The sequence below is a fragment of the Centrocercus urophasianus genome, unplaced genomic scaffold, assembly GCF_019232065.1.
Source record: "Centrocercus urophasianus isolate 14NV4802_14NV808 unplaced genomic scaffold, USGS_Curo_1.0 seq_12, whole genome shotgun sequence".
Taxonomy (NCBI): Eukaryota; Metazoa; Chordata; class Aves; order Galliformes; family Phasianidae; genus Centrocercus; species Centrocercus urophasianus.
In genome coordinates this window covers 3,895,087-3,908,603 of record NW_024884364.1, presented here as the reverse complement: position 1 = coordinate 3,908,603, position 13,517 = coordinate 3,895,087, and the positions used below count along the sequence as shown (strand labels likewise).

At 35.2% G+C, this 13,517-nt stretch overlaps 1 protein-coding gene across 2 annotated transcripts in view; it reads left to right on the top strand.

Annotated features, from left to right (window-relative positions):
• The window catches only part of STXBP5L (syntaxin binding protein 5L), a 180,184-nt gene that overhangs the window by 104,679 nt on the left and 61,988 nt on the right, over positions 1–13,517 (top strand). For both annotated transcript variants that reach the window (XM_042810370.1, XM_042810372.1), the window contains exons 8-14: positions 4,652–4,775; positions 5,349–5,427; positions 5,588–5,742; positions 7,166–7,238; positions 8,472–8,619; positions 10,242–10,309; positions 11,533–11,573. In XM_042810370.1, the coding sequence (XP_042666304.1) occupies positions 4,652–4,775; positions 5,349–5,427; positions 5,588–5,742; positions 7,166–7,238; positions 8,472–8,619; positions 10,242–10,309; positions 11,533–11,573 (688 nt within the window). The remainder of the gene's footprint in view (positions 1–4,651; positions 4,776–5,348; positions 5,428–5,587; positions 5,743–7,165; positions 7,239–8,471; positions 8,620–10,241; positions 10,310–11,532; positions 11,574–13,517) is intronic.

Genomic DNA, 13,517 nt, shown 5'->3' with positions numbered 1-13,517 from the left:
TAGTGGTGACACTATGCCTTGTCACCAGTGTCATGGTTTTGTGGCTTGTTATAGGTATTCCAAAACATAACACCATGTATTGTTCTGGAAGTTAGAGAGTTAATGCTGCAGTTCCATGGATTGTCGCTATTCCGTTTCCTGGTCTCAGAAGAGAAGAATGAACTGCAACTCCCAGAAGACTTCACTGTTCCATTTCTATTTTCTGTTCAGAGGGAATGATAAACCTGACTGAGAGTCACAAGACTGCTCCCACCATCTGACCTACAGCATTAGAGTAAGGACTTAACCTTTAGAAACTCTCTCTCTCTCCCATTTTGTTTGCTTTATTGGCTTCAATTCCAATCATACTGTATTGTACTATCTCACATTCTGCTATTATATTTAGTGAATCAAGTTTTTTCCCTTAGCTCTTTGCCACTGTTTCTCTCATCTGTGCCCATCTTCCTACCTTTTTTCCCTTTCCCCCTTTCCCAGCGCATGGGTCCATGGGTCCCTTCAGATGCTGTCATGGAACCAAGCCATTACAACCAGTAATGATGCAATCCAGGAAACTGTCATCTGCAACCTCATGTTGGTTCTGTAGGTCCTGATAAACTTGAGTACAGCGTTCTTTCTGTTCCTGTGTGAGAATTCATATTGGACCCACCTGCCACACATTTTGCAGTATTCCAGTGTTGCCACCATAGTTTCTAATGCATTGAAGCTGATATTCTGCTCTGTACACAGTCCCCTGGTCATAACCTGCCAATTCATGTGGCTGAACTGATTGAGATGTACTTCGTTTTGTGATGTGACAGCTGTACATGACTGTCCAGAACATGGCTTGTCTTTCATATTGCCCCTCCTGAAACACACACAAATTCATGGTGCTTGCATTCATTGTTTGGTGTCAGCAGGTTCTTCTGTCTTTTTTTTTTTTTGTGCATGGAAGAATTCAGCTACACACCTTTGCTCCATATGCACTTCCTGTCAGACACCATTTTGTCATCTGTTGCCATCTGTTGCATGGCAACAAAATTGAATGGAGAATTGGCAGAAAGGTTCAACCTCCACTGTCATACCAGCAACGTATGCCTCTGACATTGTGGGCCAACATAATAAAATGAGATGCATTACTTTTGGAGCAGGCCCCCTACTTTCTTTAGCAAGTTTGAAGCTAATATAGTCACCGTAATGAATGAACAGTGAGTCTGATCTAAGTCACCATATGTTCTTCCAGCGTTGCTGAGGATAGTCAGATAGCACTTTCTTTATTTGATTCATCAATGGAGCAACTACTTCAGTTTAATACCAGAAATTCTCCTGGAAACTGACTTCTCCATTATGAGCCCCTTTGTACTTATAGTGTGAAATAGATTTTTTTGTTATCTTTGATGCACCTGAATTTTCATCACCAAGGCCAGTTCTTTCTCAGATAGATATCCAGCTTGGTCATGTCACCCAAAATAGAAGTACACACCCTCAAAACTCCATCCTGATACCCTTTCACAGGATCCTCAATCATGTTGGATTTCTGTCTCCATAGACCTGCTGAGAAGCAGGCTCTTCGTTATTCAGATCAAGTAAAATCACTTGCTGTATAGCATAGGGACAAGAATTTAATAGCAGATATTTTTGATACTGAAGTAGAAAGTAGGCTGGTAACTGATTATGCATCCACAAATCTAAATACTCCTTTTTTCTAAGTTCAAGATGAGAACTACATCTGCAGTCAGTCAGTTCTTAGAGTGGAGAATAATTTCATATCTCATGACATTGAAGATGCTTTGTTTTGTATAGCCATAAGAAATGCTTCCATGTCATTATCAGTGAGAAGCATTCTCTAAAAGTCTCTTTCATTTTTTTTCATTATATTGAGTGCTATTTTTAAATTTGTGTCTTAGAAGTAGTGGACACTCAGCTCAGATTGAACAAGTTTCCTTTCTTTACATGCTTGAACAGTTGGTTACCAAAAGCATTAAAAAGAGATAATGATTCTTAGTGTCCCGTAGCACATCATTGTGAAATCTTATCCTTTCTAAGCTACACTATATTCTTAACACAAGTATGATGCTTCATATCACACGAGTCTTGCAGATTCGGATATGTGACATGTTGCAGGTATCTCCTCAGAGCATGGATAATCTTATGACTGGGAGATGAGTTGCTTACTATATTATCAAGATCTGTCCAGCGCTTGAAGAAATATATCCTTTCATTTTCCTTCCATCCACATTGATGTCATAGACACGGCTGACTTAGACAACACAACAGCCTGTAACTGGGGACATGAGGACCCTGTCCCTGCTTCACAAACCTGTAATTGAAACATTCATAATTGTGTTTTCTACTGTATCTTAGTTATGCCATACTTCATATCAAGAAGGCTGGAAACCTTTCATACATAAAACATCTGCTTATTTCATATGAGGGAGGTTCTCACCAAGGGTAGGAAAGGCCGTATTGCATTATTGTGAACTTCTCTACTAGGTGTTTTTGTAAGCCTTGCATCTTCCCTTTAAAGCTTCTCTCTGCTACTTATGTTCTACTCACTAGAGATAAAATTAGTCTTATCTCTATTTTAGCACAGCTGAGATAAGCCAGAAGTTGTCTCGGCTCATCAGCTCCTTATGCAGTGTGCCCTTCTCTACTATGTCAAATCTCAAGAGACTAAGATGTTTTCCCTTGTGAAACACCTAATGCCAAAGTGGAGCTGCTGCTTAGACTCTTGTGCCCGCTCTTTGAGTTGTCAAGTGCAAGTTTGTTTCTTGGTGTAATTATGATTGTCATCTTCCCAGTAGTGATCATATCTATTGAGTATGAGCTATTCAGATGCTTGCAAACCGTTTTCTTTATTCTGTCAAAAGTTGTTGTTTTTTTTTTTTCCTCCATGGATCAATATAAAAGAGAGTACACAAGCAAGGCAGATGCTTCAAAATACCTACAAATTATTACTGATAGTTGGCAACTCCCAGAAAAAACAACCATCTTCTTATGCAGACTTCAAAAGTTTGACTGGCTGCATCAAAGCATATTCAGAGCCTTCTGTAGCATAGATATTATATCTCATTATGACATGTCTCCAGAACAAAGCTGCAGAGTTCTCAGAGACATTTCCCAAATGACATCTCCCTTCCCACCTTTCTCAAACACTGTACCATTATGGAAACATCAAATCTGATGCAATGGTCCTGCAGTACTGCTAATACAAAGGATTCTTAAGGTTTAAGTGATAGGATGAGTGTGGTGCTTGTTCAGACTATGGTTAAAAGTGGTCCTTGAATAGCCGTCATTTCTTCTCAGTGGAGGAATTCTGTACTTGGGAGACAACTGCAACAGTGTTGAGTATGCCTAGATTTATTACATGCTGAGTATAAGAGAAGATGGAGTGTATATGCAGCCGCTGTTGATACTACAGGAGAGACATACCCAATCTGGAGTGATATGTTATGTGTATACGCTGTGTGAACATTCATATGAGTCATCTACCGCTATAAACTCTTGTTCTAATGAAATAACAGCTCAGTTTTTTTGAGGTTGCTAAAGAAGTAGATCAGAACACTAGACATATTCTTGCAGAGAGAGAATTAGGGACTTGTTTAATGCCCTACCATTTAGTGTTAGTCGTGACTCCCATTTGAGACCTCCAAAACAAATCCTAAGTATTTCTTTACCTTTGTGGAGCAATCTATCAGGTGAGTTTGAGCTGTGTTATAACAACTCTCTGTGACTGCTGAGGAGCATTTCTTCTCAGCTCCACTTAACAGGAAACTTATGTTGGCAGGTGGCACCTAACAGCTGAGATAGTTTAACCAGCAGCTTGGTACAGTTTTTTCCTGCTAGTTACTAGCCCTGCTTTTTAGCTTGTTAGATACAATTGTGGATGTTATCGTTACTCATTTTAAGTGTCTAATCCCTTTTTTAACTTCTGATATCTTGTGCCCATCAGTTCCACTAATTATTCATGAAACACTAAGAACATCTGATTAATTTTTGAAGCGTCCCCCTTTGCTATATGTAAAATTCAATATATTCTATTTGCATTGTGTACACAGGAGTGTGATATTCCCCTTCTCTGACGCACTTAGGTTTTCCAAAATAATCTTATATCATTCCTTTATGAACAAAACAACCCCTCTCTGTCATTTTGTTTTTATGTGATGCATAAGAGGTTTCAAGGTTCTTTCTCTGAAACCCTGGTATGTGGTGGTAAAAAGATTCAACAACTGATAACTATTTCTACTTTTTCTAATACATCTTCTTAGAAAGCTTGCATCTGTTGTATGCTATCAGTAAACCCCATTGCATAGCATTCCCATACATTTGGGAAATAAAATACTTCAAAGGAACAATCAGAAATATTTATTGTGTTGCATATTCCTTGTTTGTATACCTTTTACTTATTATCCTGTTTCTTCAATTTTGATCTGATTCAGTAGAGTTTCTCCCATTCTTGTACCCTGTTAGCATTTATAACGGATTGTTTTGTGAATTAGTGTAGATTATAGCTATTGGTTACTAAAAAGTGCAGTTAACAGACTCTAGACAAACAAAATTCATCCAACTGTTGATATACAATTAGATAAATATAATTCAAAGTCACATATTAAAATTTCATTAGTGTAAACAGTGTATTGCTTTTCACTCTCAAGTTGTTCGTTCATTTCCATAGGCTATTCATTCTGTTGCTTGGCACCATGAAGGGAAACAGTTTATGTGCAGTCACTCTGATGGAAGCCTGACCTTATGGAACCTGAAAAGTCCTAACAGACCTTTCCAGACCACAATCCCACATGGTAATTTTGATAGTAAAAATGTACAGTAAAGTAGTGCAATACCTCATTGTTTACTGGTGTCTTTATTGTTGAAAAAAAAAAAAAAAAAAAAGGCAGGGACTTTCCAAAGTAAGAAAAATAAAATTGTTTTGGATTTTTGTTATTGTTTACAAGTGACTTTTCTCTAAGCCAGAACAAAGAACCCATGATTTTAAAATGTATTTTTTATTTAATTTTCTTTTTCAACTAACTGTATTGGGAAAAAAATTAAGCTTTTTATGCTCATCCTTGATCAGGAAAAGGTGTACTGTCAGTGAAATTCAATAATTATTAGCTGAGTGTAATTATTTTCAAATTTTTGAATTGTTATCTGTAATCCTTCAGACATACATAGCAGTAAAAACTTAAAGCTATAATAAATGTAAACACGCATATTTTAGGGAAATAGGCATTAATACTTGCCATTTCACGTAGCTTTAAAATTCCACTCTTTCTGATTATGTAACTGCTTCAAGGTGTGTATTTTAGTTTGAAAGTTTGATTAGTTCTATTATCCTGATGTTTTAATACAGTTTCCATCCTCTTTTTCCTTAGGAAAAATTCAAAGAGACGGAAAAAAACCTGAATCCTGTAAACCAATTCTTAAAGTGGAGTACAAAACCTGTAAAAACAGGTATGTTTCAGTGTTACATTCGTGAATTAATACACTCTGAATCTTTCCTTTGTCTTTTTTTGCAAAGCTATTTAAGATATTAAAGCTGTTAAGACATTACACCTCTAATGTAAACTTGTTACATAAACTTATGATTACCATGTTTTTATATTTAATACAGTGAACCATTTGTGATATTTTCCGGTGGGTTGTCATATGATAAGGCTTGTCGAAGACCAAGTCTAACGATTATGCATGGGAAAGCAATTACAGTTCTTGAAATGGATCATCCTATAGTTGATTTTTTAACTCTTTGTGAAACCCCATATCCGAATGGTGAGTTCATTAAGCAAAATAGAATTATAGAAAGTATAAATGAACTGAACTTCTCTAATACCTGAATTCCTGTCCGGGAACTTCCATTCTTACAGTCGTCTCCATCTCAAAAATCCCCTATTGCTGAAAGTAACTGAAACTTGTTTTGGATTCTGAACATAAAAAAGACAAGTAATTAGTGGGAAACAAAAAATGCATAAATTTCAAGATACGCAATTTGAAACATGGGCTAGTGTGAAATACTATTATTCTTAATCAAACATAAGTGCTTATGTATCTTAAAGTGTTTCGCTACATATTGTGAGACTGCCAAATGCTGAAGTCACAGAAAATTCTGGAAAATGAAATTAAGAAAGCTGCAAGTAAAAAAGAAGCTAAGTTTATCTTTTTAAGCCCTCAGTCAGAAAAGTAAGTCTTTTATAAAATGATAAATCAAATATATATTAAAAACAACTCTATTTGTTTTAATGTCATGCAATAAAAGTAATTTTCAGTAATCAAAGTTAATTTGCAGTTCTTTCTGTGCAAAGTTCAATTTAGGTATTTCACTCTCACTGTGTCTGCAGCACAACTGTATTATGTGAAGCACTTGTGCTGTCATCAGAATACTCCTATTATGCTGTTTCTTTAAATCTCCTTGTTACTGTTAAAATGAAGATATAGAGAAGACTTCTTGTAATCTTCCTTTCAGATTGCTTTGGAAACAAACACACTGTATATCAAGTGGACTGGACTAGCTGTCTACAGTCTGTTTTTAAGGAATAGTTTTGAATGGAAAAAGTATTAATGCTGGGCAGCAAAAAGGTCATTGTCTGAGTAACAATTGGATTCAACAACGCCATAATGCACACAACCTCCTCACATTCTGTTACTTTCAGTGTTCCATCATGCTGGAATACTACATCATGCCTTTAGCAATTGGACAGATCAATACAATAGGAAAGGCATTACAGCAAGGGTGCAATGACTTAAGGACTAGCACAATAGACAGGTGCTATGAAAGAACTTGTATCAGACAAACCCAGGTTCCCAGGGAGAAGCTCCACCAAGGAAGGATTTCCAACCAGAGATCCTTCCCCCGTGGCAGTTAGCCCTTAAATGGGGTCTAAGAGAGGTGCAGCCAGGCTTCACCCCTTCTGGTCACACAGCTGAATTGCCTTCACCTGTGCTCCCAGGGCTGAGCCAGTCTTTTCCCCAGGTGATCAATCAGTGGTTCAGGCTGTGATTCAACAGTTTCCATACAATGCTAGTACTGTTTCTGCCTGAAAGTCATTTCTTTTCTTATTTCCTATTTGTCCCTAATCAAATGCTTTCTAGATTTTGTTCAATATACTGTAAGTATTTAGAGAACATAAATGTGACTAGCATGCTTAAAATGACTAGTGGAAGAATTTGTTTTTTATACCTGATTCCTCTCTTACAGAATTTCAAGAACCTTATGCTGTAGTTGTGCTTTTGGAAAAAGATCTCATTGTTGTTGACCTGACACAAAGCAAGTAAGTATAAAATCTTATGTGAAGTTATGGATTCTTCTTAACTGTTTAGAATTTGATGATTAAAAAAAAATCCGAATGATATAATGGAATGTCATTTTACTGCACAAAACCACTCAGTCTATATGCTTACTTCCACCTTAAAAGCTAGGATCAAAAGCTGATCAATAGAAGCTTGCTTTTGAGTTTGGGAATAAATCTAAATCTACAGTCCCTTCAGTATAGCCCTCAAACACAGCATCAAAGTTAAGTGATTCATGGACAATTGCTGAATTACAACCTGAATTTTCATGTTAGAAATTACACTCAGCTAGCGCCTGTATGCATGTCTGACTTCACTGGACTCCACCAGGACTATCACTTATGTATTTACTCAAGTATCTCAGTAAATAACAGCACTGATTTGTGTGGATCTATGGGATTCCTTCATGATCCATTTGTTGTTTTAAATGATAAATAATACTTTTACATCAAAATCAGTATTCTTATATATCATATAATGCAGGATGTGATTCTTATTTGTTTTGTTCTGTGTCAAAAAGTGCATCCACATTCACACTGGTATAATTAAGAACAGAATTGTTCTGTGAAGATTTGAAACATTTTTACGTAAATCATATTCTGACCTCATTCACTTTCAAGAGTAATTCCTGTCATCTCAGCAGTATAAAATGGATGCAAGTGAAATCAGAACCAAATCTCTTGCATTTTTGAATTGTGAATAACATTGTGTAATCTGCCAGAAATGAGGCCTTATTTCTTTTCAGATAGTCCAAACTGATGAAAGTGGGAAGAAAACTGAAATCGACTTCATCTGTTAATGCAGTTGTTCGCTGTAGAATCAGTAGTAGATCAACACAATGAACAGAACTGTTAAATATAAAATCTACAGTTGAATAGTTAATTCTTGGGTCATGGTATATATCATATGAGTGAACCTGAAGCTTCTAGAAAATATATGATTTCTGTATCTCATATATGAGATTATGAGATGCTGAAAAAATTTATTAAAAAAAAACAAACAAATTATTGTCACAGCACAGGAATTTGTACATTGTTGAAACTAGAAGTTTCTATTGACATTAAAAACAATATGTATGTTTTAAAAAATAATGAAAAATGTACTTTATCGGTAATTATTCTACTTAGATTGTGTTATATACTTTCTAATATGAATATGTTCTTACATGGCTCAGTGTGTCACCATGCTTCTAATAAATTGTCTTCCTTGACTAGTTTTCCAATCTTTGAAAATCCATATCCTATTGACATTCATGAGTCACCTGTCACCTGCACAGAATATTTTGCCGACTGTCCTCCAGATTTGATTCCTGTACTCTATTCTGTAGGAGCAAAACATAAAAAGCAAGGATACAGCAATAAGGTAAACAAAACCAGTATTTTTCGAGAAAGAAAACACATGTACTACCCGTGTCTTTGAAATATCTTACCAAATTCTTTTCATTTTACTTCTTTAATAACCAATTTCAAGTTAGTCCAGCCTGCAGATTAGATGCAGCTTTCCTTCTGTGATTTCTTATGGCTTGATATTCATCTTTCAGTAATATCTACCGTCACTGAACCATAAGCATTAAGCTGCCATTATGCAGAAATTCATCATTAGGCTGCTGGAATTATGTGAGATCAGACTGACTTAAAAGAATGTCATCGATGTAAAATTTGAATTTGTCTGAAAATGTTATCTGTACCGAAGACAGAAGTAGTGTATAAAATGATTATAATGCAAAGCAGAAGATCTTTCGTGGAATTTGAAGGTTGACAGCATTCCATTAAATAAAGATATTGGTTATTCTATTGAGCTACTGTAGTCTTAATGTAAGGGTTTTAGAAATAACACAGGCTGCAGAAATGAAAATAGGGAATTGAATTACTTTATACGTTTCAAGTATTAATTTAGTTTATGTTTTGCTTAAAACTAATCCATCACAATAAATAAATAAGAAAAAATGTTGAGTAAGCAAATTGGGCATCAGTTTTCTTTTTATATTTAAATAATAGTTTTCCTTAGAGCTGCCTTGTTTTCCTTGAACTGAAAATCTGGGCCTTATATACTTCTTTGAGATCTTAATTCAGCCAAGTACTTCAGAAAATGTTTTTTTCTCTTACTAGAATTTGTCTGCTTATTTATCCTAAATTTGCATACATAGTTGTCTAAAAATTTCACTGCGTATCTATCTGTGCTCCTTATAAATTCTCAATACAACTTGCTTTATTTGTGCATGCACATGATAAACATGCAGAATATAGATAGCCATTCCCACTCACTCCTTTCTGTACTCACATGCATCCTCTCTGTGCGTTCTCAGAACCAGTTTTCTCCTAGATTTTTCTGTCCTCTCACACACTGTACAAATCTTTACTCACTCTGTACCTGTTCCCAACAAGCTTTAGGCACAGACCACCATTTTCTTCAACCAGCATAGACCAAGGAAAAGAATGAGAGTCTTTCCACTAATAAATAAGAGGCAAGGAAAAGATGATGATTTCATACAATCTGTGAAAGTTGCATTCCCTTATTTCATATCCCATAGCATGATGCTCAGTTTCTTGTTTCCCATCTTTTCTGGGCCAGCTTCTTCAGTAGTCTCCATCCTCAGAATGGAATCTCAGTTCTAATCAGCATCCTATAGAAGCTCCAATGTGAAAACAGTAGCAAAAGTGTTTACTACTCCTTCCTCTACTTCCCGTTTTGAATGTTTGCAGTGTTAGCTATGTAATAATCATTAAAAAAGATAGAACTTTAGTTGTTAAAGTAAATTAAAAAAAAACAACAAAAAACAAAAAACAAAAACAAAACCTAAAAGAATTAATTTGTAAAATGCTAATAAACTTTAAAAGCCTTGAATGGTACACTATATTTCCACTTCTTTTTTTTAGATGTATTGCTTTTTGGAAGAAGATATTGTCTGCTCTTAAGTCTAAAAATCAACCAAGCAAAATTCATCAGGATTAGCTTTGATCTTTATGCTCTTGTTGTTCATTTAGGAGTGGCCTATCAGTGGTGGAGCATGGAATCTTGGAGCTCAGACATATCCTGAAATCATTATTACAGGGTGAGAATGAAACTGAGGATTTGTTCTTTTAAAATGTTAGTGTCTGGAACTTTTAATTGTGGGTTGTCTGTGGGCAAGTGTTGATTCTTGACATGGTATGTGTGTCCTAACCTCTTGTGTTGAGGTATGTAGCTTTTGTTTTGGGTATAAAATCACAGAAATTCCCATTTGCTGTAGAAAATAGAGCCTTGGGTTCAAGGGTGTACTGCTGTTAAGAATTACTGATTGAGGCCCTGGTGTTAGATGGCAAGTCTACTTGTGAAATCAGCTTGTGAAGGTGGAATCTTTGAAAAAGGGAATTCATTGCAATCCATTTATTTGTTTGAAGGCCATGAAAAGGGATCCGGCTGTTTTTCTATGTCTGTTGTCCTTGGGCCTTCTGGGGATTTTGTATCTTTGGATGATTTAGGAAGTCATTTTAATACCATATCATTAGTGGAGATGTGTTGCACTGGGATTATTTCAACTTTTAAGTGGTGGACAGTCCCATAGAAAAAGGCATAAAAAGGCTCCAAATTGCAGTGGAAGCCCTAAGACCAATGCATGATGGATTTTCAAAGAGACATCCTGTAGAACAGAAACTCTTAAGCTTTCTTGTATGATACACTCCTATTTTTCTCTGGTCTCAGACACACTGATGATAACAGTATATTTGATAAATTGTTGTAATCAATGATACTTAAAACCTGTTTTATGGTATGTGCAATAGTATCAGTAAGGAGAAGAGGAAATTATTGTAAACAGAAGTGTCTCCTTTCTGCAATTGTATTTCAAATGTTATTTTCCATTAATAAAAAGAACACAGCTGTTAGGTGCTAAGCAGAATGAACTTGACCTCTTACTTTTCAAAAGTTGGATATACGTGGCATTTTTAGAGTTCTTGGGCTTATGTGCTTGATACTTGTGCACTGCGAGGCCAGAAGTGCTTCATCATAAACTTGGCATTAGTAAATGAATTAATTTCGTGCTGCTGTGATCTTAAAAATCGTAGTCAGCTTAGTTCTCTATAGGGATTTTATCAAAAGGTATTCATCAATCATATTAATAATAAAATATTTCCTTATGGTTAGTAGATACACCATCATATATTGTCATTAAAGTATGGAGAAGCTTAACACAGAAGCAAAATACAGTTTTTCCACTCTATTAATCACTCAGTGAAAGCAGAAAATGTTCTTTAAATGCATAATGTTTTAACACATTTAATTTTATTTTTTTTTAAGCCATGCAGATGGATCAGTAAAGTTTTGGGATGCTTCTGCCAGTAAGTTTTTGAAGTTCACTTTCGTACAATGCTGAAAAGTCACACATAAACACACATATCTTTACATGTAATACGTGATGTGTTACAGTATGAATACTAGTATCTATAATGCTGTTACTAGATTATGGTCCGGTGACATTAAGCAACTTTGATTAAATTAGGAGAAAAATACTATTAATGGAATATTTTAAGCAGAGAAGAGGTGGAAGTCCAGGATAGGGATAAAAACTTTAGATCTGATGTACCAAAACCTAGGAAGAATGAAGTACTGTTAAATAATTCCATAGGCATAATCCTATTGTGTATATAAAACAGTAAGCTGAAATAGCCCCAGTGATATAATGTAGTCTTTTTTACAGCTAGATAAAAACAAAACATTAAAATATAGTAAGACATCTTAGTTAAAGACCTGCATCTTTACTTGTCCAGTCTCAAATTCCAGGAATTGATTGGGATGAACATTTCCATTCATCCTAGCAGGAAAAAGCATCAGAAAATAGTTATTCCATGTATTTTAGCTTTAATTAAATGTATCAGAGAACAGCATTTTTCCCTATAGAAAATACATCTGGTGCTTATTATTAAAATGTATTTATTAAAAATACACACATGGTTTTGTTGAAAGCTATGGTATTTCGTTTCAAATAACATCTCTGTGCTTCATAAATGCTGCAGCATAGTTAGTTGCCTTGTATTCTCTCTCTTCAGTAATATTGGGTTCTCAGGATAGAACATCTCTTTCATGAGTTAACAGTCTCTTCCCATTTCCTGAAGAGGTGAGCATGAAAGAAACTCTTATCTGAAATGCTAGACATAGAGAGATTTTGTTTGACCCTAATAAACAGTCTGATATGATGATAATACTGACTATACCGATACTTAAAGTGCCTGCTGACTCCTCATCCCACCACATAATGGGCATGATTAATGCTATTATCATTTCTAGCCAAAGATGGAGAGCATTTATGATACTTTAATGTAAGATAAATTTCATTTGTCAAATATTTTTGCTTTTGCCCAATACCAAATCTTTTCACTCATCAAGATTATCAAAGACAAAATGAGACTCCATTTCTTGTAAAAAAAAAAAAAAAAAAAAAAAAGATGCATCTTTCTTAGAGTTTCTTTCTAGAGTTTGCATCATGCAGCATTTTCAAGCTATCATGATTACCAAAAATAAAAGAATTCTAATGAGGACAAGAGAATGAGGAAAGGAAAAAAATAGAAAAGCTTCTCAATGGATATAAACATAACTCTCTAACATGTATATACCTGCTGCAGTAGGAGCTGTTCATAGAGGTAAAAGTTTAGATAAGGAAGAATATTCGTGGATCTCTTTAACAGTAACAAAACATTCCATGCATTTCTGACATCCTTAGTCCTGCTTTTCAGAACATTTACAGTATTACCGGTACCATACTTAGTACTTACAATTTATAAAGCTTTAATTATTACAAAGCTTTACAATATCTCAGCTTTTGAAACAACATTTAAATTTAATTTGAGGACTCACGTCAAACAGAATATCCTGCTCTTATTTGAAGGAACAAAGTACTTTGCTTTTAGTCATATTTTAATTTTAATCTAAAAACATAGATATTTGGGAGACAGGCAAATGCTAAGCCACTGAAGCAGTTTTCCAAGTTTATCTTTGCACAAAATATGTATCAATGGTGCCTAATAATTCATAGAAGTGTAAGGCATGGAATCTTGCCTTGTACTTGTGCTGTATGATTCTGTAATTCTTCCTGTCTTAGTACGTGTGGACCCAAGAAGTCTGCCCCTAATTCACACTGCCAGTCTAAATTTGACACTGGGATCAAGGGCATCTTGAGGCCTTTCCACCGCCACAAAACTCAGTAGAATGATGTGTTCATTACAGAAGCACTTGCTGCATTTGTGAAAATTTATAATCATTGAATTTCTCAGGTTCAGAAAGACCTT